This window comes from Lytechinus variegatus, chromosome 18 (genome assembly GCF_018143015.1).
Source record: "Lytechinus variegatus isolate NC3 chromosome 18, Lvar_3.0, whole genome shotgun sequence".
In the NCBI taxonomy this organism is placed as follows: Eukaryota; Metazoa; Echinodermata; class Echinoidea; order Temnopleuroida; family Toxopneustidae; genus Lytechinus; species Lytechinus variegatus.
This window is the reverse complement of record NC_054757.1, coordinates 18,263,605-18,289,939: the sequence shown is the minus strand read 5'-3', so window position 1 is coordinate 18,289,939 and position 26,335 is coordinate 18,263,605. Positions and strand designations below refer to the sequence as shown.

Sequence of the window (26,335 nt, the reverse complement as noted above, 5' to 3'; positions counted from 1 at the left end):
TGAACTTCATGTTTTCCTGTTTTCTTCTCCTTTTTAAAAATTTCTTTCATCCATTACTCATCTTTATCTGCCTCTTCCTTTCTTCATTGTTCCCTTCCCATTTTCCTAATATCTATTTCTTCTGTTCTCTCTTGCTTCCTTAATTTTTTTTTCTTTTTTACTCTTTTTTTTAAAAATCAATCTGAAGAACATTCAGATCTATTTCCCCTTTAATCCAGACAGATAATATTTTTTCTTGCAAACAACAAGAGATAGTAGGCAGGAAAAAGAAAGCGGAGAGGATATTCAAACCAAATGTCTAAATACATGATTCACGGTCCTGACTCATACAACGCAGCCTCTCAATACACCACAAACCCTCAGCTTCAAGTTCGATCAACTAATGAGACAAGAGTCGTCTGAACGGAAAAACCGACCAGGGGCCCCCTTTCACAGAATCACCATTATAGTCTTGCTTCACGGAAATCCCCCAAAAATGTGTTCTAATCCAATATGTTTCTATGTGCTGTCAATGAAGTTGGCCTTCTATTTAGATTAGAGAAAGTTTCCACCCCCCAAAAAACCAACAAACAAAAGACATTGTTCTATTAAAATTACTTTAGCATAAATAGTAACAATTTTTTTTTGAGGAAGGGGAAAAAAACACAATAATTTTCTTCTTAAAAGGTCAAAAGGTGATCTTTCAGAAGTCCAGGAAATAATTGTTGTTTGTGCTCAACCTAAGAGTAACTTGAAACAAATGTTATCAACTCCACAGAATATGATGAGTCCATAAAGGCTATAGAGTTAATGTATGAAATCCTTGAGGAGAGAGAGATAGAAAGAGAGAGATTTGTGCATCATCAATAATAATACAGACACATATTGTCAATGTTATTAGATAATATTAAAAGTATATTATTGCCACTATGTCTGGTTCGCACAGCTGATCTGATATAGGCGCTCAGGCTTGACCTAGTTGTTTCATTGGCCAGTCTAGCTTTAGAGAGGGTTCGTGGGATTAAGCTTCCTCCATCCTTCTGGTTTCCTAATTAAATATTGTGGACATAATAGACTTAGCCCAATTTATACCCAAGCCAAGCTCGTCAGATTAGACCAAAACAGACTAGACCAAAATGTAAACTCTTGCTTGGTGTACAAACCCACTTGATCTTAAAGCTCATGTCTAAAACCAGTTGGTATACATCTATCATTATGTTTAAAAGTCCAATAGGTGTTTTAACTATGAACCAGGTTGTCTTGTACCCAGTTTATCTTTCCTTTCCACATTTTAGTCTAAATCACTTTTAGGTAATCCTTTTGTTCTACCTGGGCTGACAATGAACAAAGTAAAAATCTTCAGCCCAAGCAGTCATTAGACCATCTAACAATTAACTGAATTACTTTTTTTCAGTATAAAAAATAATAATGTAAAACTAATTAGTAGCACCATAACCAGTCATTCAATGGATGTTGATTTGATATGCAACAAAATAAAACACAGTCTGACTATCGTGTTCTCTAATTTTGGGCTGATCAAAATTCCCTGATTTTTCCCTCGTTTGAGGCATTATTCCCTGATTTGAGGTATTTATTATCAAATTCCTTGATTTTTTCCTGAAAAACATAAAATATCTTTCCCTGATGGACTGGGAACCCTGTCTGTATAAACTCATCTTAAGAAGCACAGAATTCAGGAATGAACTGGGACCAGTAATCGGTTCAATACTTAAGTCAGACAAAGGAGTCTTCTGAATTTTGCTCGGACATAATAGGTAGCCAAAGTTGGTACTCAATTCTTTGTTTTGGTCAAGTCTTTTACCCTGTATTTCAGTTGCTTCACAAGGATGATTACATGAAGGCAGAATAATTCAGAAATCACATTGGAAGCTAAAGGATTTTGTACACAGTCATCTTGAGCTGCGCAGAATGACGCAGTAGTGTGTTTGGGGCAATCCGCTAGCAGCAACATTATTTGGCAACAATGCCTCTCAGTAAGGATTTTAGCTTGAATTTTGACGTCATGCATAAAATGAAATATGATCAATTTTTTTAGCCAAGCAACAGACTTTGCTTTAATCAAAGTATTGAATTGAATACCATCCCTAGTAAGTAGGTGTTTAATAAATATGTTTGTAAGTTACAATAACTTAACGTACAACTGGTGATCCTTTCTAAAGTTGCTCATAACTTAAAAAAATCTTTATGAAACACCCACATGGGTCCCGTAACACAAAGGTTAGCGATTGATCGTACGGCTGATTTCTACGATTGATTGTACATTGTAGTCAATGGAATCAATGGTAGAAAAATTGTTCTTCGATCATTGCTAAGTTTTGTGTTACAGGCCCCAGGTCAAGAAGTTCTTCTATCTAGACATACCTGTAAATGTGAGTATGAAAGAGTTAGGTCCCCAATGTGAGATAGATCACTTTCTGGTGTGCCCTGCATTAAGTCTATCCCCAGACCACTTCTCTCCTTGCGAGGCGACGCCGTCTCCGGCTCGCGGTGACTGTTCGTTGAGTCGCAATGCGGCATTTGCAACTGGCAGGCAGGGTTGATCATAACCAAAGACTCACTGTTTGTTTTAATGCTGGCAGTCGATGCAACCGATGCCGTGTCCTGGAACTCTGAATAGGGCACATGGTGGGAATCCTGTTCAGAAGTTCCGAGCGAGGAGATGCTAGCAGTGTCCGAACCAGAAATACTGTCCCTATAAACAAGGCCGTCGTCTACACTATAGCTACGTTTTGAGAATGCAGAGTTCCCGTAGTGTTCCATGTCAAACTCCTCTTCGGGATTTAAATCGATGAGGAGCGAGTCCGATGCCATTGTCTGCACTCGAGGAGTTCGCCCCTGGCGATCCTGGAGCTCTTTAATCAAGTCAAAGCTTCCTGATGGCATCTGGCTGTGCGCTTTATGGCGAGGCGGGGGTACGGGTGCATTGGGGAGATCGTCGTATGATTTGGAGCCATTGCTGAAGCTGATGCGGTCATTTGACGGGAACATGGTATCGTACTCAGCTATAAGCAGGTGGATGAACTTCTGGCTCATTGACGTGGCCTCCATCATGGCCGTAGGGTCCTCGTTATTTGCTCGGAACATATTTGGTCCAAAGACGGTCGAGAGGTTGAGCACGCCCATCCGATTGTACTTCTCATACTTCTGGACGTCGTGCAAGAAACAACACATGTATTTCATCAGGTTGTAGTTGCATCTCGGAAGCAGCGCCAGCTCACGGATGAGTTCCCCCTTCCCATCATCCTCGCGCTCCTCGTAGAGTTTGATGGCCTCGTAGAAGTGTTCGTAGTGCTGCCAAGGTATGACAGGCTCAGGGAGGGAACGTAGGTAAAGTTTGAGAAGGGATGCGACGGTGTGAACATCCGATTTCAACTCTTCAAAGTCAGGTTTGACACCAACATCATATAGATCCTGAAGCTCTTTAACTTTGTTGGTCCTTCCTGGCAGTCTACGAGAAAGAAAAGAAATAATTTTGAGGAAAATGTTTATTACAATGTGAAACATGTGATACTGATATATCGGCATTCATAGAGAATCTGGTAGAATATGAAATGGGTATTTACAGAAGAATGAGCCCCCCCCAAAAAAATAAAAAAGGTTGAGCGAACAGAACATGGTGGAAACATTCTAAAACTTTGAGAACAAGATAGGCAAACATACAAAAATCTTGAATTATTAAAATGAAATTGTGATTCAACTTGCAAGCACAAGTTAACTTTAAACAATTTTTGTGACTTGAAAGGTGTAACGACCAATGATCAGCATAAAGTGAAGTGATGTGCCTTACCTCATCTTGTTTGAATTAACACTTTGAAAGTTGTTATTAAAGTGAGATTTGTATTTACTACTTCTTTTATTCACTTTATCTTATTTCCATGATCATCCGGTAATTAATGAATCAAATAGACATCCAAAGATGAAAACGCAATAAACGTACACAAATAAAACTGGGGGGTGGACTTTCTGTTTGATAAGTAATTGTGCAGAAATGAACATGCACTGTTAAATAGGAAATTTAATTTAGGCTTCTGTTTTACTACGAATCCTGCTACAATGACCTGTCCATCTTTTCATAGTGGCTTTCCTGCATCCTCCTTTTTATTGCTTATAGATGATGACATGTGAGGATTGATATAAAAAGGCTGTTTGTAGGATTCCGGAAGATGACAGACGGCAACCTTAGCGAGTATATCATGTACCTAAACTGCCCCCTATGCTCCTCTTAAAACCAATCCTTTATCCCCCTATCCAAGTTAATACCCATCCCTAGAAATAAAACTCTTTGGCAGCATATCATAGAGAATCTGGTAGAATATGAAATAGGTATTTACAGAAGATGAAACACAGCATTCTCAAATCATGAACAAACCCCCTTAAACCTTTGTTGAACAATGCCCTTGGACATACTTGTATAGATATTGAAGTCAATAGGAACCAGCCTTGATATAGCCCCATCTCAAGTCCTCAACTACTCAAATCTGGCCACGCTCCGTACCCATAATACAACATTCTGACCACTGAAGTCTTGTAATATAGACCCATTTGAATGATGACACACTATTGAATTCAATATTAACTACATTCATACCAATAAAGTAGCAAAAAAAGTACCTGTTGCCTCAAAATACTCTAATTTCTTACACAAATAAAAACAATTATAGGTTGATTTATTGTAACTATAATTAATAGTTCTCGCAAAAGCTGTATTGAAAGACTAGCTATTTCTATTACAACAGAGAGCAACAATGAAGCTTATCATCTTGAAGGGGAAAACACCAAAAAACATAGAAAACATTGAAGGTTTGAGGAAAATCCATGAAAGATTAAGAAAGTTATTTAAATTTTAAGATTTTGATTTATGACGTCGTAGACAAGAAGCAGCCCCTACATTATGTAATATAAAAAGCATAAATTTCAATAGCTTAATCGTTTGTGATGAATTAAAATTTTCTTCTTTCAGGAACGGATGTGAAATAATTTTCCTGTTGATATATTAATGAAGGTAAAATAAAACCGATTTTCAGTTTAAAAAAATATATTCCAATGATATTTTTAATTCAAGATATATGGAAAGCTACGATGTCACAAATCAAAATTCTAATAACTTACAAAATCTTAGATGGATTTTTCCTCAAACATTCACAAATATTTTTTTCTGCTATTTTTACAATAAACTTTTGTCAGGGTAAACTTCCCCTTTGATAGACTCCACTGACACGCACCCCCTTTCTTTAAGCCATCCCTTTGTCTCCTACCCAAGTTATTACCCATCCCTTAAAATATAATTCCTTGAAAGTTGAAGATGAGGAAGTCAAAGCCAGGGATAGGCTTCACACAGGAAATCAACCGGGCTCCAATCCAGAGACTTGGAATAAACATACATGTACTGTACACCTTTGCACTACTGCGGTTTGAGGGCTTGAATTGTTGGTAACTGTTTGAAATAGTCTTTTATGGTGTTTAATCACTCAACTACAACAAGTATTCACACATATAAAGTAAGCCCTTAATATAAAAAGTATGATTCATAACAAAACATAATAGTGGCAATTCTTGTTTTCATAATAATAATAGTGATAATAATAATAAAAATGAAAATAATAATGATAAATAATAATGGTAATAATTACATGTATAAGCATCACAATTGGAATCAATTATTCAGTGTTTTATCTAACAGATGAAGCAAAACTTTACAATGCAATTTATTCTTTTGTCAATGATAAAATGTTTATAAAACTTCCACAAATGCTTTTCTCTTGGGGGGGGGGGGTATGTATTTTGCTCTACTGTCAGCTTAAACTATTTTTTTACATGAACCTTAATACACCAATCAATATAAAATGTATATCACACTTTCAATGAATAATTCAACATAAAATTGCTGGGACATAAATTATGTTGATGGTGTATGAATGGTGCCTTTCAGGAAACACAGGGAATTTCTCCACATGTGAATGACACATCATCTTATGTCCCTGATAGTAGGTCAGCTAGAGTGGTGACAAATGTAACAATTTCCAGGTAATTGTCAAAGGATTCATTGTCAAGCAAAATAGGGCTGAACGTGACAATTATCAAAATATGAATCTCTAAACACCAATGAATAATAGAGGTTGATACATGTATCATGCTATTAAAGGGGAATTTCACCCTCACCTTGACAAAAGATTTAGTATAAAAATACCAGAAAATATAATACAATATTTTGACAAAGGTATGAGGAAAATCCATCAAAGATAAAAAAAAGGATTAGAATTTTCATTTTTTTAATCGTGACGTTACATTCGAGCAGCTTCCCCGTATATTGTGTAGTAAACCAATGAAATGTCATTTTCCAAAAAAAATTGAAAAAGTTTGCAAACTTCCTTAAAATGCTATACATCAGTGGGAAAGTGGGGTCATAAAAGGATCAAGATATCCTGTGCTTTTGCAGATCCCATGCATCTTTCCAAACAAAAGTAATACTAGATGATCAAACATCCGCTTGAATTTGTAGCCAAATAATCTGAACTACATGTACCCGAGAGTCAGGAAAGTACCAGCAGAGAACAATATAAAATCAAAGCTTAAAACAAATCTTTTCAATTATTTAAAAGCATATCAGGAGGTCTTATGCAGCACAGTAGTATATACTTTGTTGATTAGTTTCTTTGCCCCATAACTTGACTATACTTTGATTATTATCATCATTATTATCATTACTATCATTTTAATATAATTAATATCATTATTATCCTTATCATTTGTATTATAATTATTATCCTTCTTACTGTTGATATTATTTCAATATAATTACTATCATTATTGATAAAATCATTTATTATCATTATGGTTGGTATTATTAATATTACTATTGACAGTATTTAAATCATTATCATTAAAACCAATTAAACCATGGTCTAGGGGAAAGGGTAATAAAAAGTATTCCTGTATAACCAATTTCCATTCCTTACAAATGCAAAAACGCAAGACAAAATTTTCAAATTGCATTTTTTTTCACATGTTAACTATACCCCTTTAAAATAAAAAATCATGTAGGAAATAAAAATATAATGAGCAAAGTATTTTAAAATTGTTGACAAGAAACTAACATGTCCTTATAGATACACTTGGACAAAACCTTAATTGTCATCAAAATCTAATATTTGGCCTCAACTGACACAAATTGGCAGCAGAACAAGTTAAATTCTAATTAAAGAATTGGCATTTGCAATAAATTCATGTAATTGCCAACATTTGCTTGATCTTAAAAAAAAACCTGATGCTCCCCTACCCCCTTCACACATTTTACATTATGCATTTAGAGTGGAACTAAAGCAACAAAAAATATCTCTTTTTAAAACATGGCTAGTTATAAACAAGGTTTGCTTATTTCAGAATGACCAAAGTAATTAGAAACTAATTTAAACTAGAAATTGACTGAACCCAATTACAGCTTGTCAGCCATGAAAAAATAACTTACCTAATATTACTGTAACATTAAAGTTGGAATAACTGTCTATGAAAATTAGTACGGTGTTTACAATCGAAGCTTATTCTTTCGATATAGATTTTTTTTATATCAAGAACATAAGAAAACTAATACAGCAATACCAGAAAGAAATTCTGTTGATCAATGCAAATTTTCTAGATAAACGTCTTCACACAAATCGAGCTGCAAACGAAACTATCAGTACATTTCAGATTCAAAGAACCAAGTGCTTCAAGTGCTTAGGAGGAAATATAACTCTCTAAAAGGCAAAGAAACTGGAGTCAGCCAAATCACTTCTTACAGATATATGTTGTTTACATAGTGATCTGATCCTTAAAGGTAGAGAGGCATTTCCTTATCTAACAGAAAGATATTAAAAAAGGGCCTGAAACTGCTTCATAAAATATGTTAATTTGTCTACTTTTTCTTCAAAAATTGATGCAAGAGATCTTCTAATAGTCAACTTGTTTTTTAAGTAATGGAATTCCAAGAAATTCTTCCCACTCCCCTTCTACCATGAGCATGGTGAAGGCTGTTGTACCTGAAGATAAAGTACCTTCCTCAGGAAATCCATGATCCTTGCCCTCCCCCTTTCACCCACACCCCCTCCCATTTCCCTTCAACACAAAGTTTCAAGTTTCAAACTTTATTGATCAAAATCCACACATATTAGATCATTCTCAATTTTACAAACACTTATATGGGCAATCACAGTGAGACACAAAGTTACACATCAAATATATAAATTAATATAAATATGAAATATAGAGAGAGAGATAAATAGATATATAGATAGAAATATAGTGAACCCCTTAAAGTTAAACATTAAAAATAAAAATACATATTAAAATACTATGATAAAGGGATTTTGAAAGCTCCCCACACAATCCACCCTTTATCCCTCCCCTTCCACTTTCCCTCCCCTCTCCTCCCTTCCTCTCTTCCAACCCCAGTTGCCAGGACCAAACAGAAGTGATTTTATTTTACATGAAGATGTACATGGAACATCCTAAGTCACCTATTTCCTCTCCCCTCTACTTCTCTCCCCTCCCTTTCCCTAGCTTCCCATAATGAGTTATTTTCTTACTGAATATATTTGTTACTGAATACACCTTCCGCATATATTCTATGACCATCCCCCTCCCCTCTCCCTACCTCAGATTCTACACACATCGATAAGACGATACATTGACTGCTGAACTATTCACTCGATCAAAACCCACTTCAAGAAAGAGTTTGTAATTTCTACTGAACTCTGCTGTATTATTTACACATGGTGACACTTCAAGAGATGTAATTATCCAAGATCACATCAATACCAGGCTATGGAGGTGTAAATTTGAACTCAGTCGGCCTGTACCTCGGCCAATGCCCACTCCGAAGCCCGACCAGCTTCGGAGTGCAAGTAGGACACCTCGGTCTCCACCTACGGGGCTCTGCCGGCCTGAAATTGATTCTTTTATCGCCGACCTCATACAGCTCCAGATCCATCTCCTCCTACTCATCCCCCTCCCATACCCCCCCCCACTATACCCCAAACTTCCAAGACCACAATGATATTTGTTCCACCTGAAAAAAAGTTCCTCAAACAATGATCTGCTTTCCCCATTCCTTCGTCACACCCCACCCTGCCATGCCCTCCCAAGGCCCCATGACTACAATGAAATAATTGTTTTACCTAAAGATACCTTCCTCAAATAATCCATGATCCTCCCTTCCTGTTATTATCCCCTCTCCCCTCCCTTTCCCACCTCCCCTATCCCCCAACTTCAATAAATATAAATGAAATAATTTTTTGTTTTACCTGAAGATACCTTCCTCATATAGCCCATGATTCTTGATGAATGTCACACACTGCTCAATAATAGATGGAATCTGTTTGGTCGTAGTTGTACTCTCAGATGTTAAGGTGTCCAGTAGACTCTGTCCAAATATACCTGTCAAACAAAAAACTCAATGTCACTATTCCAATACCATTATAGGGACATTTGAGGGGCCTGTTGCATCAAACTTTTTACCTAAGAAAACTCAGGTATTTTTTACCTGAGTTTTTGCCCTGTGTTAAAGTCAATGGCAGAAATCAGACTAATCTTAGTTTTCAGTTTTTACCGGAGTTTTCTCAGGTAAAAGTTTTATGCGACAGGCTCCTGATGTATGGATGAGAAGTACAGATAATCCTGGAGGTTTCTCAAATAATACGTTATGTTACAATGATAACATGCTTTACTAATCTTTGGCTAGTTTGTTTTCCAGAAACATGTATTTCCATGCTTTTTAACTTTGGGGAAGGATGTGACTTGTACCTATTGAATACCCCCTCCCCTACAACATCTTTAAGAATTTTACCTCCTTCTCTCTTCCCAAACATGACCGTCCCGATGACCTGCACCCGTTGAGTTCCCCATCCCCCCATCTATCAGCCAACACCCCTACAGATCTTAATACCTCCACCCCTCCTACCATAGATGACCTAGCCCGTTGAGTGCCCCCCACTCCATCAAAACTGATTAGGTTCTTACCTCCTCAACCTGCACACATTTAGTGCCCCCATCCCTTCACCAACACCCATAAGGGCCACTCCTACATGTACCATACATGACCCTCCTGATGACCTGCATCCATTGAGTGACCCCCTTCCACCAATACCCCTAAAGGATCTTATCTACACCCCTCCCTCCTACCATACATGACCCTCCTGATGACCTGCATCCATTGAGTGCCCTCCCCTTTCACAAACACCCCTTAAGGATCTTACCTCCACCCCTCCTACCATACATGACCCTCCTGATGACCTGCATCCATTGAGTGCCCTCCCCTTTCACATACACCCGTAAAGGATCTTACCTCCACCCCTCCTACCATACATGACCCCCTGATGACCTGCATCCATTGAGTGCCCCCCCCTTCCACCAACACCCCCAAATGATCTTACATCCACCTCTCCTACCATACAAGACCCTCCTGATTACCTTCGTCCATTGAGTGGCCCCCCTTCCACCAACACCCTTAAAGGATCTTAACTCCACCCATCCTTCCATATATGACCCTCCTGATGACCTAGACAGTTGAGTGCCCCCCCCCCCCTCCATCAAAACTGATTATGTTCTTACCTCCTCAACCTGCACACATTTAGTGCCCCAATCCCTTCAACACCCATAAGGGCCACTCCTACTGTACCATACATGACCCCCCGATGACCTGCGTCCATTCATTTCCCACCCCCTTTCACCAACACCCCTAAAGGATCTTACCTCCACCCCTCCTACCATACATGACCCTCCTGATAACCTGCGTCCATTCAGTTCCCACCCCCTTTCACCAACACCCCTAAAGGATCTTACCTCCACCCCTCCTACCATACATGACCCTCCTGATGACCTGCATCCATTGAGTGCCCCCCCCCTCCACCAACACCCCTAAAGGATCTTACCTCCACCCCTCCTACCATACATGACCCTCCTGATGACCTGCGTCCACTCATCCATCTCAGCTTGGTTGGTTGCCCAGAGAAGGAAGCTGTCATGGTTTCCGGCCAGACGACCTTGGCTTGCTTTACCTGGGAGGGGGCACCCAGGGGGATAGGATGGAAAAACAAACAAGAGGCACAAGTGAAAGTGAGATTGTGATGTACAAAGATGCACATTCACACTTCTCCATTCAGGAGATTACCTGTTAATTAGAGAACTAGTACAGAGCGCTGTATCATCAATAGATTTCTATGATTGATTTCAATGATTATTGTGTACAATCTATCGTAAAAATTAGCACTTTTTTAATACAATGTAATTTTTTTATGGCCCTTCCATAGGCTTCCCTTTAATGAATAACAATAAATAAAAATATATATCAACAGAATTGATCAAAGAAAATGAATAAAAACATGAAAAGAATATAACTGTCATTGCTTAAGATGAAGATTAGCCCTTAATTGCTAAAGCTTTAAAAATTAGAGTCAATTTATTCCTCGCTTTCACCCAAGCCTGAACCAAATTAAGAACAAATCATGCTTCTCATGGCCTCCTGCTCAACCTATTAGGCCTCAAAAAATTTGTTGTCAATCTTTTTTTTTTCAAAAACACAGAAAAACAGTATCGATAAAACATTGAAAAAATCCTGAAAACCCATTGGAGATTTTATTCATATTTGTGCGCTGCATTAAAATTGCAGATGATAATCAACTTATTGCATTAAATCCATTGTATTGTCAGGTTCAGGGTACAGTATATGACATGGGAATGACTTCTCAATATTCATATAGGCCTACATGTATATTATCATCAGGATTAATTAATAATGTACATTTGCTTCATATCATGATGTTTTGTGTAAATAGAGAGACACTGAATTACATGTAACAAGAATCCCAGATAATGCTCTATCTTAAAAACAAGTGGAATGCCTCTGGCCGTCTCACCTGCATCACGCGGTTCAATATAGCAGCAGTGCTGACTTTGAATACTACTCTAACTCGCACAAGATGTTCAGTGATACATGGTTACTCTTATGTCCACTTTTTATGAACTAGACCAATAAACTTACAGAGATATGATGGTTATTCAACAAAAAACCCCAACATGGCCAAAGTTCATTGACCTTACATGACCTTTGACCTTGATCATGTGACCTGAAACTCGAACAGGATGTTCAGTGATACTTGATTACTCTTATGTACAAGTTTCATGAATCAGATCCATAAACTTTCAAATTTATGATGGTAATTCAACAGATACACCCAATTCGGCCAAAGTTCATTGACCTTTGACCTTGGTCATGTGACCTGAAATGCGCACAGAATGTTCAGTGATACTTGATTACTCTAATGTCCAAGTTTAATGAACTAGACCAATAAACTTTCAAAGTTATGATGGTAATTCAACAAATACCCCGATTTGGCCAAAGTTCATTGACCCTAAATGACCTTTGACCTTAATCATGAGACCTGAAACTTGCACAAAATTTTCAGTGATGCTTGATTACTATCATGTCCAAGTTTCATGAATCAGATCCATAAACTTTCAAAGTTATGATGGGAATTCAACAGATATCCCCAATTCGGCCAAAGTTCATTGACCCTAAATGACCTTTGACCTTGGTCATGTGACGTGAAACTCATGCAGGATGTTCAGTGATACTTGATTAACCTTATGTCCAAGTTTCATGAACTAGGTCCATATATTTTCTAAGTTATGATGACATTTCAAAAACTTAACCTCAGGTTAAGATTTCGATGTTGATTCCTCCAACATGGTCTAAGTTCATTGACCCTAAATGACCTTTGACCTTGGTCATGTGACATGAAACTCTAATAGGATATTCAGTAATACTTGATTAACCTTATGGCCAAGTTTTATTAACTAGGTCCATATACTTTCTAAGTTATGATGTCATTTCAAAAACTTAACCTCAGGTTAAGATTTGATGTTGACGCCGCCGCCGCCGTCGCCGTCGGAAAAGCGGCGCCTATAGTCTCACTTTGCTTCGCAGGTGAGACAAAAAACCACCATGAAATAAAATGGCCTTTTTTTCATCTTAACAAAACAATCAACGGTTGTGTTTATACTTCAAATTTTCTATACCAAAATATACGTTCAGTTTATGGTTCTGTCTTTTCATATTTCACACTCGATAAAAGTGTGTTTACAATCAGCGCTTCTTTAAAAAATATTGCTTCTGCCGGGGGAAGCATAAAAGCAACATTATGGTAATCCAAAAATGTTTTAATGTTTCAGGGTTTGATTGTGTAGCGAGATATCGACACGATACTCTCTCTCTAAAAAAGGATCATGACTTGGAATCTTCTCCCAGGTTTATAATGTAACATGCAAATTGTAAAAATAACACATCAGGGCGCCGTCTTTCAAAGACTAACGATTGATCCAATCAATCGCAACTCTATGGAAATCCATTAGTGTCATAATTTTTTCTACAGGTAATTTACACAATGTCCCTAGCAAACAAAGGAAGCACGGTGAATTTTCAAGAAAACATTGAATGCATGATTATACATCATAGTTAGAAAATATTTTAGAACAAACATGCATATTCAGATGTTGATATTGCTGGCTTTACATACATGTAGTAGTGATTGATTTTGATGGAATCAATCGCAACTCTTTGTAAGACAGGGCCTAGGCATTTACGAGCGTTTCAAAATGCTCATTCTGCCTTCGCAAGTGCAGCAATCAGGGGTGTGAGTGGTCACAAATAAAAAGATCTGAAAAAAGCTGAAGAGTGTTGAAAAAGTCTGAAATAGAAAGAGCCCCCATACTTTTTGTACAGAGGAAAGCAAAAATAAGCTGAAATTAAGCTAAAAATAAAAACAAAAAAATCTGAAATCAGCTAAAAATCTGAACTCTCACATCCCTGATGATAATGTGACTTCACAAAATGACACCATGTTAAAGGTAAATGCTAGTTTTGGTAACGATATCAAAATGAGTTTGTACAGAATCCAATGAAATGACCACCAAGGTGTCTGTTTGTATAAATAAAACGCATGTGCCAAAAGATTCTGGAAGAAATTGTGTAATTGCTGAGAAATCAGCAAATAAGCACAGGATTCGGGTAGGGCGTCGGGCCCGACGCTCTAAGCAATAATTATACATTGTCCCACGTGCGCTTATCTGTGTTGGGGATCTTCGGTGTGAACATTTTTCAGCGTAGATTTCAAGATTTCACAAAGTTCAGTTAATGTAACTGTACCAGATCTAGATCCTCGATGATATACTGACAATTAAGCCTTGTTTTACAGACTTCCTCATGAAATCAGTGTTTACTGCAACTACTGGAATTTCTCTTTAATATACATCTCAGTTGAGTCATCACACTGACTTAGGATTCCCTAGGTTCCTAACATGTGTCCCGGACGCCTCAGGAAAATCAGACTTGACATTACTGGGCTAGCTGTGTTAAAATCATGCACAAACCAGGGATGCCAAACATCTTCTACAAAATAAAAACTTATCGGGATAGGATGCACATTTTAAAACAACATATGAATAATCACACTCATCGAATACCCTTTCATAAACCTATCCTCCAATTAGCCGCCTAAGAGTAATGCGGATAATTCAATAAAAATTGCGTTCATAAACTCCGAAAATAAGCCGCATTATTTTTACGAGCGCCCGTCCTGAAAAAGGTGGATAATCGCCATGACAACTGGACACGCCCCCTCCGATGTGGTTGTGTTGGAAAAGCGTGACCTTGTGACCGCACCATGGCAATTATCCGCATTATTTGGAAATGCGTTCATAAACTCAAAATCTTATCCCGATGCCGCTATTATGCGGATAATAGCAGCATCAGAGTAATGCGGATAACTCTTGTCCTCCTCCAATTTTACGACCAAATTATGCTGCTATTAGCCGTCTAATTCATAGTAATTGGGTTTATGAAAGGGGTATAAGAGTGCCTGATTAAAAGACTGTCCTGGTTTGCAGCCATGACATCCATCTGCCCACGCACAAATTGTTTTTTACGAAATGGCCAATTGTGATGTCTTTATCAAATGGGCCCAGAAAAAAACAAGAGGAAAATTACACGTGCTGTGTGCAATGGTACTGCATCAGTACCTTTCAGCACTGCAAAAACCTAAAACAAAATACATGTAAATCACCAAATTGCTTAAATTGGCAATGCTAATTACAATGCAAACTGCAGTTATGAACTTTTGAAGCCATTTAAAGAAACTGATTTATGAAGTTTTGAAGGGAAAATGCAGCAATGAAAATATCTGTTATTAATGCCAATTTGAATAAGAAATTGGTAAAACAATGCTTTAGATTATTTATTTTTCTGAATGGTATAAAACGCAAGGCAGTATCAAATCTTAGCTTAATGGGTACACACTTTGCTTAATTGTCATGCATTATTCTTATTGGCCCGTATTATAAAGTCGGGTTTAACTAAAAACTCAGGTTTAAAGTTGTGGTTTAAGTATGGATAGCCAATTGTTACATAATAACTAACAGTAGAGATATCATAAGGTGGTTTCAGACCGCCTCGAAGTTCGCCAGTTCTAGGTATTCTCTGATCGGGAAATTTACCCCGATCAGAAAATACCAGGTATTTTGGTAATGTGAAAGCAAACTACGCGTAATCTACCCGAAAGAAAATACCCGCTAAATAGTAGGTACTTGGCGAAATTACGAGAACTTTCGTGGGGATTTCTCCAAGGTCGCAGGTATTTTGGCGATGTGAAAGCAAATTACGGGAACTTTTATCCCAGCGTGTCGTTGGGCGCGGCGGCGTGGGTGGCTGCTGGGCTCGTGATTTTGAATCTCCCGCCTTGCCTGCTTATCAGACCACACTGCGCATGCTCGTAACTTCGGGAACTTATCCCGAAGGATGTGTTTCGGGGCGGTCTGAATGCAGGAATAATTAACGAGTATTTTTTAGCTTTAAAAAGTTCTCGTAATTTAACGGGGATTCTTGTGATCGAGGCGGTTTGAAACCGCCTATTCTTTCAGTTCATTCAGCTCTCAAATCATTCATAATTGTGTAGGAAGTATAATAGATGATTGTCTTCACCATTGATGAATCAGGAAAGAGCACAGTATACATAAGAAACGTTCAACTTAATAAAAAATTTCGATACTTTTGGCTTTCCATACTTATACCACAACTTTAAACCTGAGTTTAAGTTAAACCTGACTTCAGAATACGGGCCATTGACTAAAGGCAGATTAGGGGCATTGCTTCCTTTAGGAGACACTTTTCTAGTTTCTATTTTATCCTAAATTGGAGCAATTACATATGGAAAATACATGTATGAGAAAAAAAAATGCACTGAAAACTTTGACACCATATTCAGTGTAGTATGTGGTGCAATTCTGGAATAAAAACAATTTTAACTTAGATTATACATGTACTAAAGCTGGGGTAATATGGGGGTAATAGCATGTACATGTAGCACTTTATTAAAGGACAAGTCCATCCCAACAAAAAGTTGATTTGAAAAAAAAATCCATCAAACATAACCATGAAAATTTAAGCAAAATCAGTAGTAAAATAAGAAAGTTATGACATTTTAAAGACATTTCTTAGTTTATAATACAGTTACATGCACATCTTGGACTGAGGGAACTGTGACGTCACTCATTCATTATTTCTTTTACATTCTATTAAAACGAAATATGAAATATTATAATTTTGTTCTTATTTTTTTGTGTTCCAAAGTTTTATTCCTCCTGAACATGTGGAATTACCAATGTCTTAACATTTCATGATTCAGTCCAGTTGGTCCATATTTTTAAATCTGTAAAAATTGAAATATTGTATGATTCAAACAATAAAAATAAAAGAAAAAGCGAATGACGGATATCACTGAGTTTATGAACAGTTTTGTGAAACTAATAAGCAAAACTTTAAAATGTCATATGTTTATTTTAAATCTGATTTTTATGAAATCTTCAGCTTGATTCTTCTCTATTGATTCAAAATTTTTATGGGGTAGACTTGACCTTTAAAGCAACAATGCATTATGCACTATATGAATGAAGCAATATTATTATTATTATAATCACAATTATTATTAATATCATTATTATTATTATCATTATCATTATTACTATTGTTGTTGTTGTTATTACTACTATCATCATTATCAAATCATTACACACTCTACATTGGCAATGTGATGGAAATCACAAAAATCATTGATTAAAATGCAAATTGGCAGTTGCAGCTATATCACCAAACAATATGACTGATCAATATTTTCATTCATCGCAGTATGAAACTGAATAGAAATTTGACAATCATTGCAAATTTAACAAGAATACGTAGACTAATCTTGACTTTATGAAGGCTGCATACTTCAGAGGTGAGTAATTCTTTTATTAAATAAAATCCACAAGTGCAAAATATCAATTGTCTGTGTGATAGGAATACCATTCCTTTTATAGAAGTAGGAGCTGAAAAAATGTTTTGTTACTGTTGGCAACTGTTGTCATCACATGTACTTGGTGTAACTTAAAGTGTTAAAAACTAGTTTCTATGGAGATTGATAGATAAAAAGCTCTATTACATAGCAAAACTAGGGTAGTCACAGAAGTGGAAAATTCACAACATACTTCTCAATAGATAAGGAAAAGGAGATCTGTTAGAACCGATCATAATGGAGTATTACTGTTAAGTCTGTACCCACTGCACATACAGGAGTTTAACACTATCTGCTAATATGTATACCTCAATATGGACTTTCAAGCAAGCTTTAAAGAAATATTTTTAGGGGACTGCAAACTTTGCTCAAGATTTATCATGTCAAATAATCACTGAATAAGATGAAGAATACAAATCAATTAAAAACCTGTTGAATGAAATCACTTTTTGGAATACTGACTTCTATTTTTAAACTAAACTGTCAGGGCAATGCAAAAAGAGTTACGATTACAAAGCAATTGAAAAGTTAGGAATCAATTTCTTTTTAAAATGGGGCATAATGAAAAAAAATAAGCATAATAAAAATAGATAAAAGATTATATACAGAGGTATAATTACCTTCCATAATATTTGGCTTTTCTGCAGACAGAAGAAGGATTCATGATGAGAAAGATACATGTATAAGTAGAAGTGACAATAGCTATTCACTGTTCTGCAACTTCACAAAACAATGATTTGAACTGGCCTACTCAAAATGCTATGAGAAATTTGTTTACTCGATTCAAGAACATTCTTTATCAAATGTCTGGAAATATGCAGACTCAAAGATCTGACCAGATACAAATCTAATTGGCCTACTCTGTATAATATTGTTGAAGTTTTGATAACCACTTACTAAATTCTGAAATTCCCCTATCAGGCTTTGTATAGGGACTACCCAGTTCTGGTGCATAGAAGGTTCATGATAGATTAATGTATATGGTTTTTGGCACCTACCAAGGTAGGTAATAATCCCCATTATCACTTTCTTGAAAAAAAATAAGATATGAAATTTTAGAAAATGACATGCATGTACCTTGTACGGATGATTTTGATGTACTATTGACCCAACAAACAAAAAAGAACAAGAGAAAATATAGTACTTCAGTTTCCATCATGCTTCAGGATCTAAAGGAGCATTTCATGAAGCATCTTGTCAGGGGTTGTCTATGGCAAATTTGCTTTCAGCCGATCAGATGCAAGGATTTCAGTAGCTTATAACAGCTGCCGGTGAAAATCCCTGACAAGGCACTGCATGAAAAGCTTCACAAATGATATTTCAAGGAGCATTCCATTCAAAAGAAGCAGGCATGCCTAGCTGAAGATGCACAAGGTGCAGGACATCCACAAGGTCCACATGGTCTGCAAGATCCACCAAGGCCTGGAAACCTGGACAAAGATTGAAACGATACACACCTCCTTTGGGCCTACCTGGTAGGATTTCAAAGAGGTACTTCCCCGGTTCTTCGGCCGTGTACGGGTGCTTCTTGAGGACGTTGCCACGTAGCGGGATGTAGCCAAGGGCTCGGGTGTCTTCTTCCTTGGTGTAGTAGTACATGAAGTCACCAGCAACCTATGGAGCATGTGATAAAAGGAAAAGCCTCAGTCAGGTACATGTATGACAGAACAAGTTTATTTTCACATCTTGTGAAGATGGTGTCACAATGAGTTTGTTACAGTCTTAATATCTCAGATGGCATAGGGTTAGAGTTTGGATTGTAATTGAGTTTTGGGTTAAAAACAATGCAAATACAAGTATAAGGATTAGTGTTAACTTAGGTTAACTTATTTGTTGTGCTTCTAGTGTAGATTTTCCATCAGAGCAATTGTCGCTGGAGCAAATGTCATCGAACCTTAGATCATTATATGCTTTACAGGGCCTGGCCACGGAAGATTATTCTATTGTTATGGCGGATGCTGAGCATTGTCACAGTACCCCCAGTAACAATAGATAATCCTCCGTGGCCAGGTCCATGATGCTTCAAGTCTAAAAAACTTGTCCCACGATGCATCAACACAGTCATGTGAGCACACTGATGTCGTAATGACATAGAACATGGCATTGGGTATAACATATCAAAGTTCGAGAGAAAACATTAAAAGATACTCGCCATGATGTCCTAAAGCTACCAGAAGTCATTGCAACACAGAAGCTAATCCTAAACAGTATTCTGAATGAGATTGAGAAATCTTTTCACAATCCTAACATCATCTCTACGACTCCAAACAAATCAAGATGTTTCTGGAATACATTCATTCGTGTAATAATGATATCTTGTTTTCCTCCACACTGGTCTGGGGTTTCGTGCAATCTACCCGCAGGTGTAACTTTTTAAAGACCAATTATCGGGTCATCCCGGTTTTACCTTGAAGTACCGTCGTTGCCAGGAGCGGAACGCCCCGCCTTGCTTCTTGAGCCATCCTCGGTGGATGACATCCTCATCCTGGATGTTGATGATGCGATCCGTCATCCTCCGGTTTGAAACATGGACGTCATTCTGGAATGCACAAAAAGACAAAAGGGATGAAGTTATCACTGTTATCATCCCTTCATAAAGTATCATAGCGATCACATCACAAGATTTTTTTTTTTTTTTGCATTTCAACTTTTCTTTTATACATCTCGGCAGGACATAATAAAACCCCCACCACATCCCAAATTCGGTGGGAGCTGGTCTATGGGGGTCCAAGATATGGCCATATGAATACCTACTTAAGTTTATATAGCCTAACTAAAATCAGTATAGCCCAACTAAAATCAGTATAAATTATCCTTATTACAAACAGTTATGAATTACAATTTTCTTCAGGACACCAAAGAAAAAAAGATGCAAAAAGTGTCCCGAAGTCATATTTTAGTATATACTGAGACCATACATGGATCTCAGGGAATTGCTCTAGTTCCTACATCCATGTTTATATAGTATGTTATTGAAAAGAAGCTTCATAAAAAACAGAGCCAAGAGAAACACTTGCCAAGATGAACAGTAGCTGACTCTATTCTAATCAATGCCAAAATGTAACATGGTAGAGTTTATATGACAAGGGAAACAGAAAAAAAGCTTTTAAAAAGCCAGACAGACAGGAACTCATGTTTACAAAGGAGCATAAATATACATAAAACACACACAAATATTGACATAATCACAAAATACAGTTATCAGTATGAAAAGCCATAAAACAAGTGCTTTAATTTATTACACCATAATGATCAGGAAAAATACCAGGTAATTTGCCAGTCGATGTAAAAGGCAAAGTACTTGCAAATAAATTTGTGCTTTTCAAAATTTGCAGTTCATTAGGGATTTCCCCAATTTCAAAGGAATGTTTGCATTATGGAACATGAAAGTAAATATCATATTCATGGATTTTTTTATGGGAGACTAGTAGAATTGTGAATCTTTCCTGCACAACCACATACACTACATGTACATGTATATTAAAGAATTTTATCTGGTCCGGTTTAGTATGTATTTCAACCACATTATTTAACCTGGGTACAATTTCATGAAACCAATGGTGATTTCTTTTCTCTGACTTTTTGCCATAAGCTACTGAAATCCTCACATCTGATTGGTCCAGAGCAAAATTGTCAGTGAAAATCACTGCCATGATGTTTCATGAAAACACTGCCCTGTACAAAGTCTTGCAATGTCCAAATATATTTTCCTGATCAAACAGGTGTAATATACTCAGTGTTAGCTTGGGATAAGCATATGAATCAGGAAAGGATGAATTAGTCAGGCCTACTCTATCACAAACGAGCCATAAAAAAACAATTGCAATACTACATAATCACACATGAAACCTTTGTGAAAAAAGAACTTGGCAATTTACATGTATATGCAGCTTCATTCCCAAGTACAGGCAGTGTAAAAAAGAAAAATAACAAAGGTGATCTTTCTCATTTTGCACAGTGGCCTATGGGAGAGCTCGTATCTTGTACTATCCCCCCCCCCAAAAAAAAAAGAAGAACCAAATATTCACAAAATTTCATGAATAGGCCTTTTTTTCTACACTAATGACAGACACAATCTGAATTCAAGATCATCACCATTTCTATATGAATGATGCTGAATAAGAATGAGTTTTTAAAAATGAATTTATTACACCTAGCTATCGTAATATCCAAATTCTATGATTTTTTTTTAGAAGAAGCTTGAATATATAGATCAAGAGCACGGCCCTACAAGAATTGGAACGATTTTTATCGAAATTCATACTGCACACTGGTACTAAAAAAAAAAACTTCAAGTTCATTATGACTTTGGAAGAACAGTTGAGAAACAGTCAGCTGCCAAAATAACTCTGCCATAAGCTGTGATATCAGCCCAATTTATTCCAAGGTTGCCAAGATCGACTGCGGTCCACGCCCAGTATTAGTCAGAAGATGACAAACTGTATTTTCATCACAACAGCCCCTAACAACTTTCATGTTCAGTTCAAGATGACCGGTCTAGACAGTGAGGTAAATATTCAGTCTTCCTTCGAGAAAGATTCTAACATTCAATTTATTCAAACAATGTGATACCTCCTTGGTTTTTAATGAAGGTATGACACCGTCCTCATTACAAACCTAATATCTAGTTTACTGGAAACAGATTCCAGAAACCAGTTTGGAAGATCGCTTTGCTAGCGTTCCCATTTGATCACTCGAAAGTGGTTTTCAAAACTGCTTCACGGAAAGCCATCTTGTTGCTTTGGGTACACTCTCATGCAGTTTCGCAAAAAATTTGAAACCGCAGCGTAGGCATTCTCCACATGCCCCGGTGCGAAGGTCATTTCCAGAAGAACAATTGTGTCCTCACTTATGCTAAAAAACCAGTTTAACAAGGCAAAGTGATCGTGGAAACTCCATCACGAATTAGTTTTATGAACCGGTTAAGATCGCTTCCAAGACTGCTTCGACCGTTCTCATTACACGTTAAACTAGTTTCCACTAAACTAGTTTTAGGAAGGTAGGGGAAGGCGGTGTAAGTTGAGCATAGGGGCAAGTTGAGCCACCAGCCCCAGGCCAATAATGAATGAGTCAGACATTGTGGTGGTGTCATGTATTCATGACCCATAGCATAACCCCTCACCCCACCACATTGTTTCCAACTATGAAACAAAAAGTAGTTTTTTGGAGGGAAAAATATGAATTTCAGCCAAAAAAGTAAAAAAGAGTGTGAAATAGATAAGTGCTTCATAAACACACACGTTTTTAAATATAACAAAGACATGATAACAACATTATTAGTCCAGGTATGGATCTTCATTCTTGTCATAGTCTTTTATATGATGGATCCATAATAAATGTGTGGATACAAAATTATCGCACTAAGTTTGGACTGGGGTAAGTTGAGCCAAACAGCATGGGGCAAGTTGAGCCATGGTAATTCCTATGGTAATGTATCTTAAAAAACAAACAAACCATAAAAATCGATTGAAAAGCAGGCTGAAAGGAGCAAATTTACATGACTGCTCTTTTCCTTTTACAGGATGTTAGTATTTATAGAGAATTAGCAAGTGAAAAGACTTTAAACAAAAAATTGACATGCTTGTTTCCCCCCATACATTTTGTACAAATTTTTTGTGGCTCAACTTACCCCAGAAGGTGGCTCAAACTTACCCCATATATGGGGCAAGTTGAGCCATTTGACATCGTTTTTTTCAAAGGTCACGATGACTTTCAGTGTGGGGATAGAAAGTTATATATAGGTGGAAAATATTTCAGAAGAATTAAATTTCAAGGCAAGGTACTTATTTCGACAAGATTATTAATCATATCAATTCTAACATGCAAAAAGCAAAAACTGTCACAACTTACCCCGCCTTCCCCTACATGTAGTAGGAACAGTGTCAAAGTGACTGGCCATGCTAATATTTATCTATCAAGTTTTAGAGCTTAGCTAGACCAAGCACTTTATAAAGTGACTGTTGTAGTAACAATCTCAAAATGAGTTCAACAGAATCCGATGAAATGACCACTTGTCATCATGTTTAATTGTTCAAAACCCCGGGGGGCCACTTCCATTCACGAGTGGATACCATGCGCGACCATGGGGTCTCGAAAAGCACCCTAAACACGTAATTTCCATATTCCGAAAATGCACCCCTTAACAAGTATTGGCGTGTGAAACCCTACCCTTAACAAGTATTGGAAACAGAACGATACTCTTGGCAAATATTCCCTGAAATGAACCCCTAAACAAGTACAGGAATATTTTATTGTTACGGGTCCTTCGGTCGTCGGCTTTACCTTTTTGGTTTAGTACGACCCCACCTTCTACAACTCGCGCAAATCAGACTCTAAACACGAAGTGTTGGGGCAAAAAGGACATCCTTTATAAAACATTTTAATTTTGTTTTATCATCCCCGCAAATTAGACCCTAAACACGTAATTTTCCTAGCGAAATAGATACCCTTTTTTCATTATTTTTGTGTTTTTGACACCCTTATCACGTTACGTACGTAACGTGCCCTATCGTGAAAAAGACATCCTTTTTACGTGTTTTTTTGGTTGCGCATGGTATCCACTCGTCAATGTAAGTGGCCCCCCCGGGTTCAAAACACAGCCCATAAAGGGGCATACTAGCAATACTCCCAATTAAAACAATATATACATTGCACCCATATATGGCACAACAAAATAGCCACTCAACAGGCATGGCCAAAGTGAGAAAATTATAAAGGCTATAAAGTGCATGGGGATTGCCATGGGAAGGTGCTGAAAAAACGAACATTTTTGTTTCCAAAAGATGTTGACAGCGTTTGGATGGCTGAAATATGGCTCATCGGCATTCCTACTAAAAACTGTCATCACACTGAATTTCAATGAACTCAGAGTCTATTTCTGTACAAACAAACTTGCCACAAACTGGAAAAAAAAACCTACAAAATATGACCACGTCATACAAAGTGTTACTATGTTACTATTGGTCCAATCAATGGTAACTCTATGGAAATTCACCAGGGCCATAATTTTTTCTACGTGAAATTTGCACAATGTCTTGTGTGACCAAACAGAAACAGTGAATTTTCAATAAAACGATGAATGCATGCATAGACATCATAGCTAGAAAATATTTTGAACAAACATGCATTCATAATAGATGTGGACATTGCTGGCCGTCCATAGTTGCGATTGATCGGATCAATCGCAACTCTTTGTAAGACGGGGCCCCGGGTCTGTAAAGCTGATTATATTGATTCATACATTTATTAAGTCTGTATAACAATGAATTGCATTATATCATTTCAGTGACTCCATTTTGACATAATGCAACAACAGAATGCAATACTACCACACTTCCTGCACAATTGTACCAGTACTGGCAATGGACTGATAACAATGGGCCATCACTTCATGATGTTTGTATAGCTGGAAGCAAATAAATCATAACTGAGAAAAATGTGATTCCATATCAACAAAGATCTTATCTGAAGAATAAATGACACTTCAAGCAAAAGAGATTTGGAACATATGACAAAACTGCAGTGCACGAGAGTGTTTCATGAAAGGATTTGTCGGACAAAGTCCCTTTTCATCGGATGGTTACCATAGTTACATTGCTCCTCAGCCAATCAAGGAAAGTTGTCAGATCTACTTGTCGGACGAAAATGTTGATGAAACACTACCCAGAACTCCATCTCGGGGGGGGGGGGGTGGGAAGGGGCATGCAGTTTTAAAAAAGTTAAAGGGCAATCCTTATCTTGTCATGAATATGTTGTATAAATCAAAATGCTGAAAAATTAGAGTTTCCTTACCATACATATGGAAGGATTATTTGCTGTGAAAATAGCGGGAATCCATCCATAAAGGTGTCCATTCATAGCCAGTGTGCCCTGTATTATCTATGATGATGCAATTGTGCATGTCACCATGACGGATTTCATTTTAAACAATAAATTATTTCACACCTAACACAAAAATATGCTAAATTACAAGAACTTGATAAAGCCTAAAAATTTATGATCTCTTTTATGCACTAGATCCTGCCTGGGACAAAGTAAGTTCTAATAACTTTTGTGCTTGCAAGCAGACGAGCAATGCCTATGGCAGATAATGCACATTCATTCTTCTTGCTCCACTGCAATAGTACTCTTAATTAGGTGGTCTGTCTATGACAGATCACCTCTTAATTTCGTCAGAATTTTCTTATTATTTATTTATTTATTTTTACGGATTTTCTTGTCGCCAAGTTATCTCAAAATGGACTTGCTCAATTTCATTGAATTTCATGTCATCTATAGGATCTGTCATGGACACGTGCAGTGAAGCTTTTCAAGGTCATCAGGTCATGATGACGTCATCTAGGCGCCATTTTGTAAAATCACATTATCAATCATATCTCCATTATCAATTATCAAAAATCAATCAAATTATCATCACATTAACTTCAGGTCAAGGGTCATTAGGTCATGTCATCAAAGGTCACCTGGAGGTCACGACGCGCGCGTACGCGCGCGTCAAAATTTAAAAATGCTCAAAATCACCTTATGACCGAACGAGAGTACGTTTCAGGTCATTTTAAGCATTTCAAAATTTTGCGCGCGTAACGCCTTAACGCAATCCAGAAACACCGTTTTTTTTACATCTTAGCATTGATAATAAAATTTTGAACAATTTGATACCTTGATCAACCTTCTACGACCATTGATGACGAAATTAACACCCCTTGAAGTTTGCAGCACGTGTGCGCGCGAGCTCTCACTATAGGCCATATATGGGCAAAAACATGCCTCTTGAAAATTCACTGTAGCTCTTTAAAAAGTCCATTGACCCCCCATTTTTTTTTCATATATCGATAGAGTATGAGTTGTAGATTTGATTTCATGTCATCAATGTCCCTAAATTATATCATGACGTCATCAAAATGGCGCCTAAACTAAAAATTTCATTTTTTCAAAAATGACGTCATCAAATTTATGCAAATTCGGTTGTAACTTCTCGA

General features: G+C 37.1%; 1 protein-coding gene across 8 annotated transcripts in view; it reads right to left on the bottom strand.

The window, feature by feature from the left end:
• The window catches only part of LOC121405557 (rho GTPase-activating protein 24-like), a 46,403-nt gene that overhangs the window by 4,003 nt on the left and 16,065 nt on the right, over positions 1 to 26,335 (bottom strand). For 6 of the 8 annotated variants that reach the window (XM_041596477.1, XM_041596483.1, XM_041596484.1 and 3 more), the window contains 6 exons: positions 19,765 to 19,896; positions 18,830 to 18,971; positions 17,978 to 17,998; positions 10,905 to 11,030; positions 9,279 to 9,411; positions 2,362 to 3,448 (listed from right to left, as the gene is read on the bottom strand). In XM_041596477.1, coding sequence (XP_041452411.1) covers positions 2,362 to 3,448; positions 9,279 to 9,411; positions 10,905 to 11,030; positions 17,978 to 17,998; positions 18,830 to 18,971; positions 19,765 to 19,896 — 1,641 coding nt within the window. Of the gene's footprint in view, positions 1 to 2,361; positions 3,449 to 9,278; positions 9,412 to 10,904; positions 11,031 to 17,977; positions 17,999 to 18,814; positions 18,972 to 19,764; positions 19,897 to 26,335 lie in introns of all 8 variants that reach the window. The other 2 variants (XM_041596478.1, XM_041596479.1) reach the window with 2 other exon arrangements.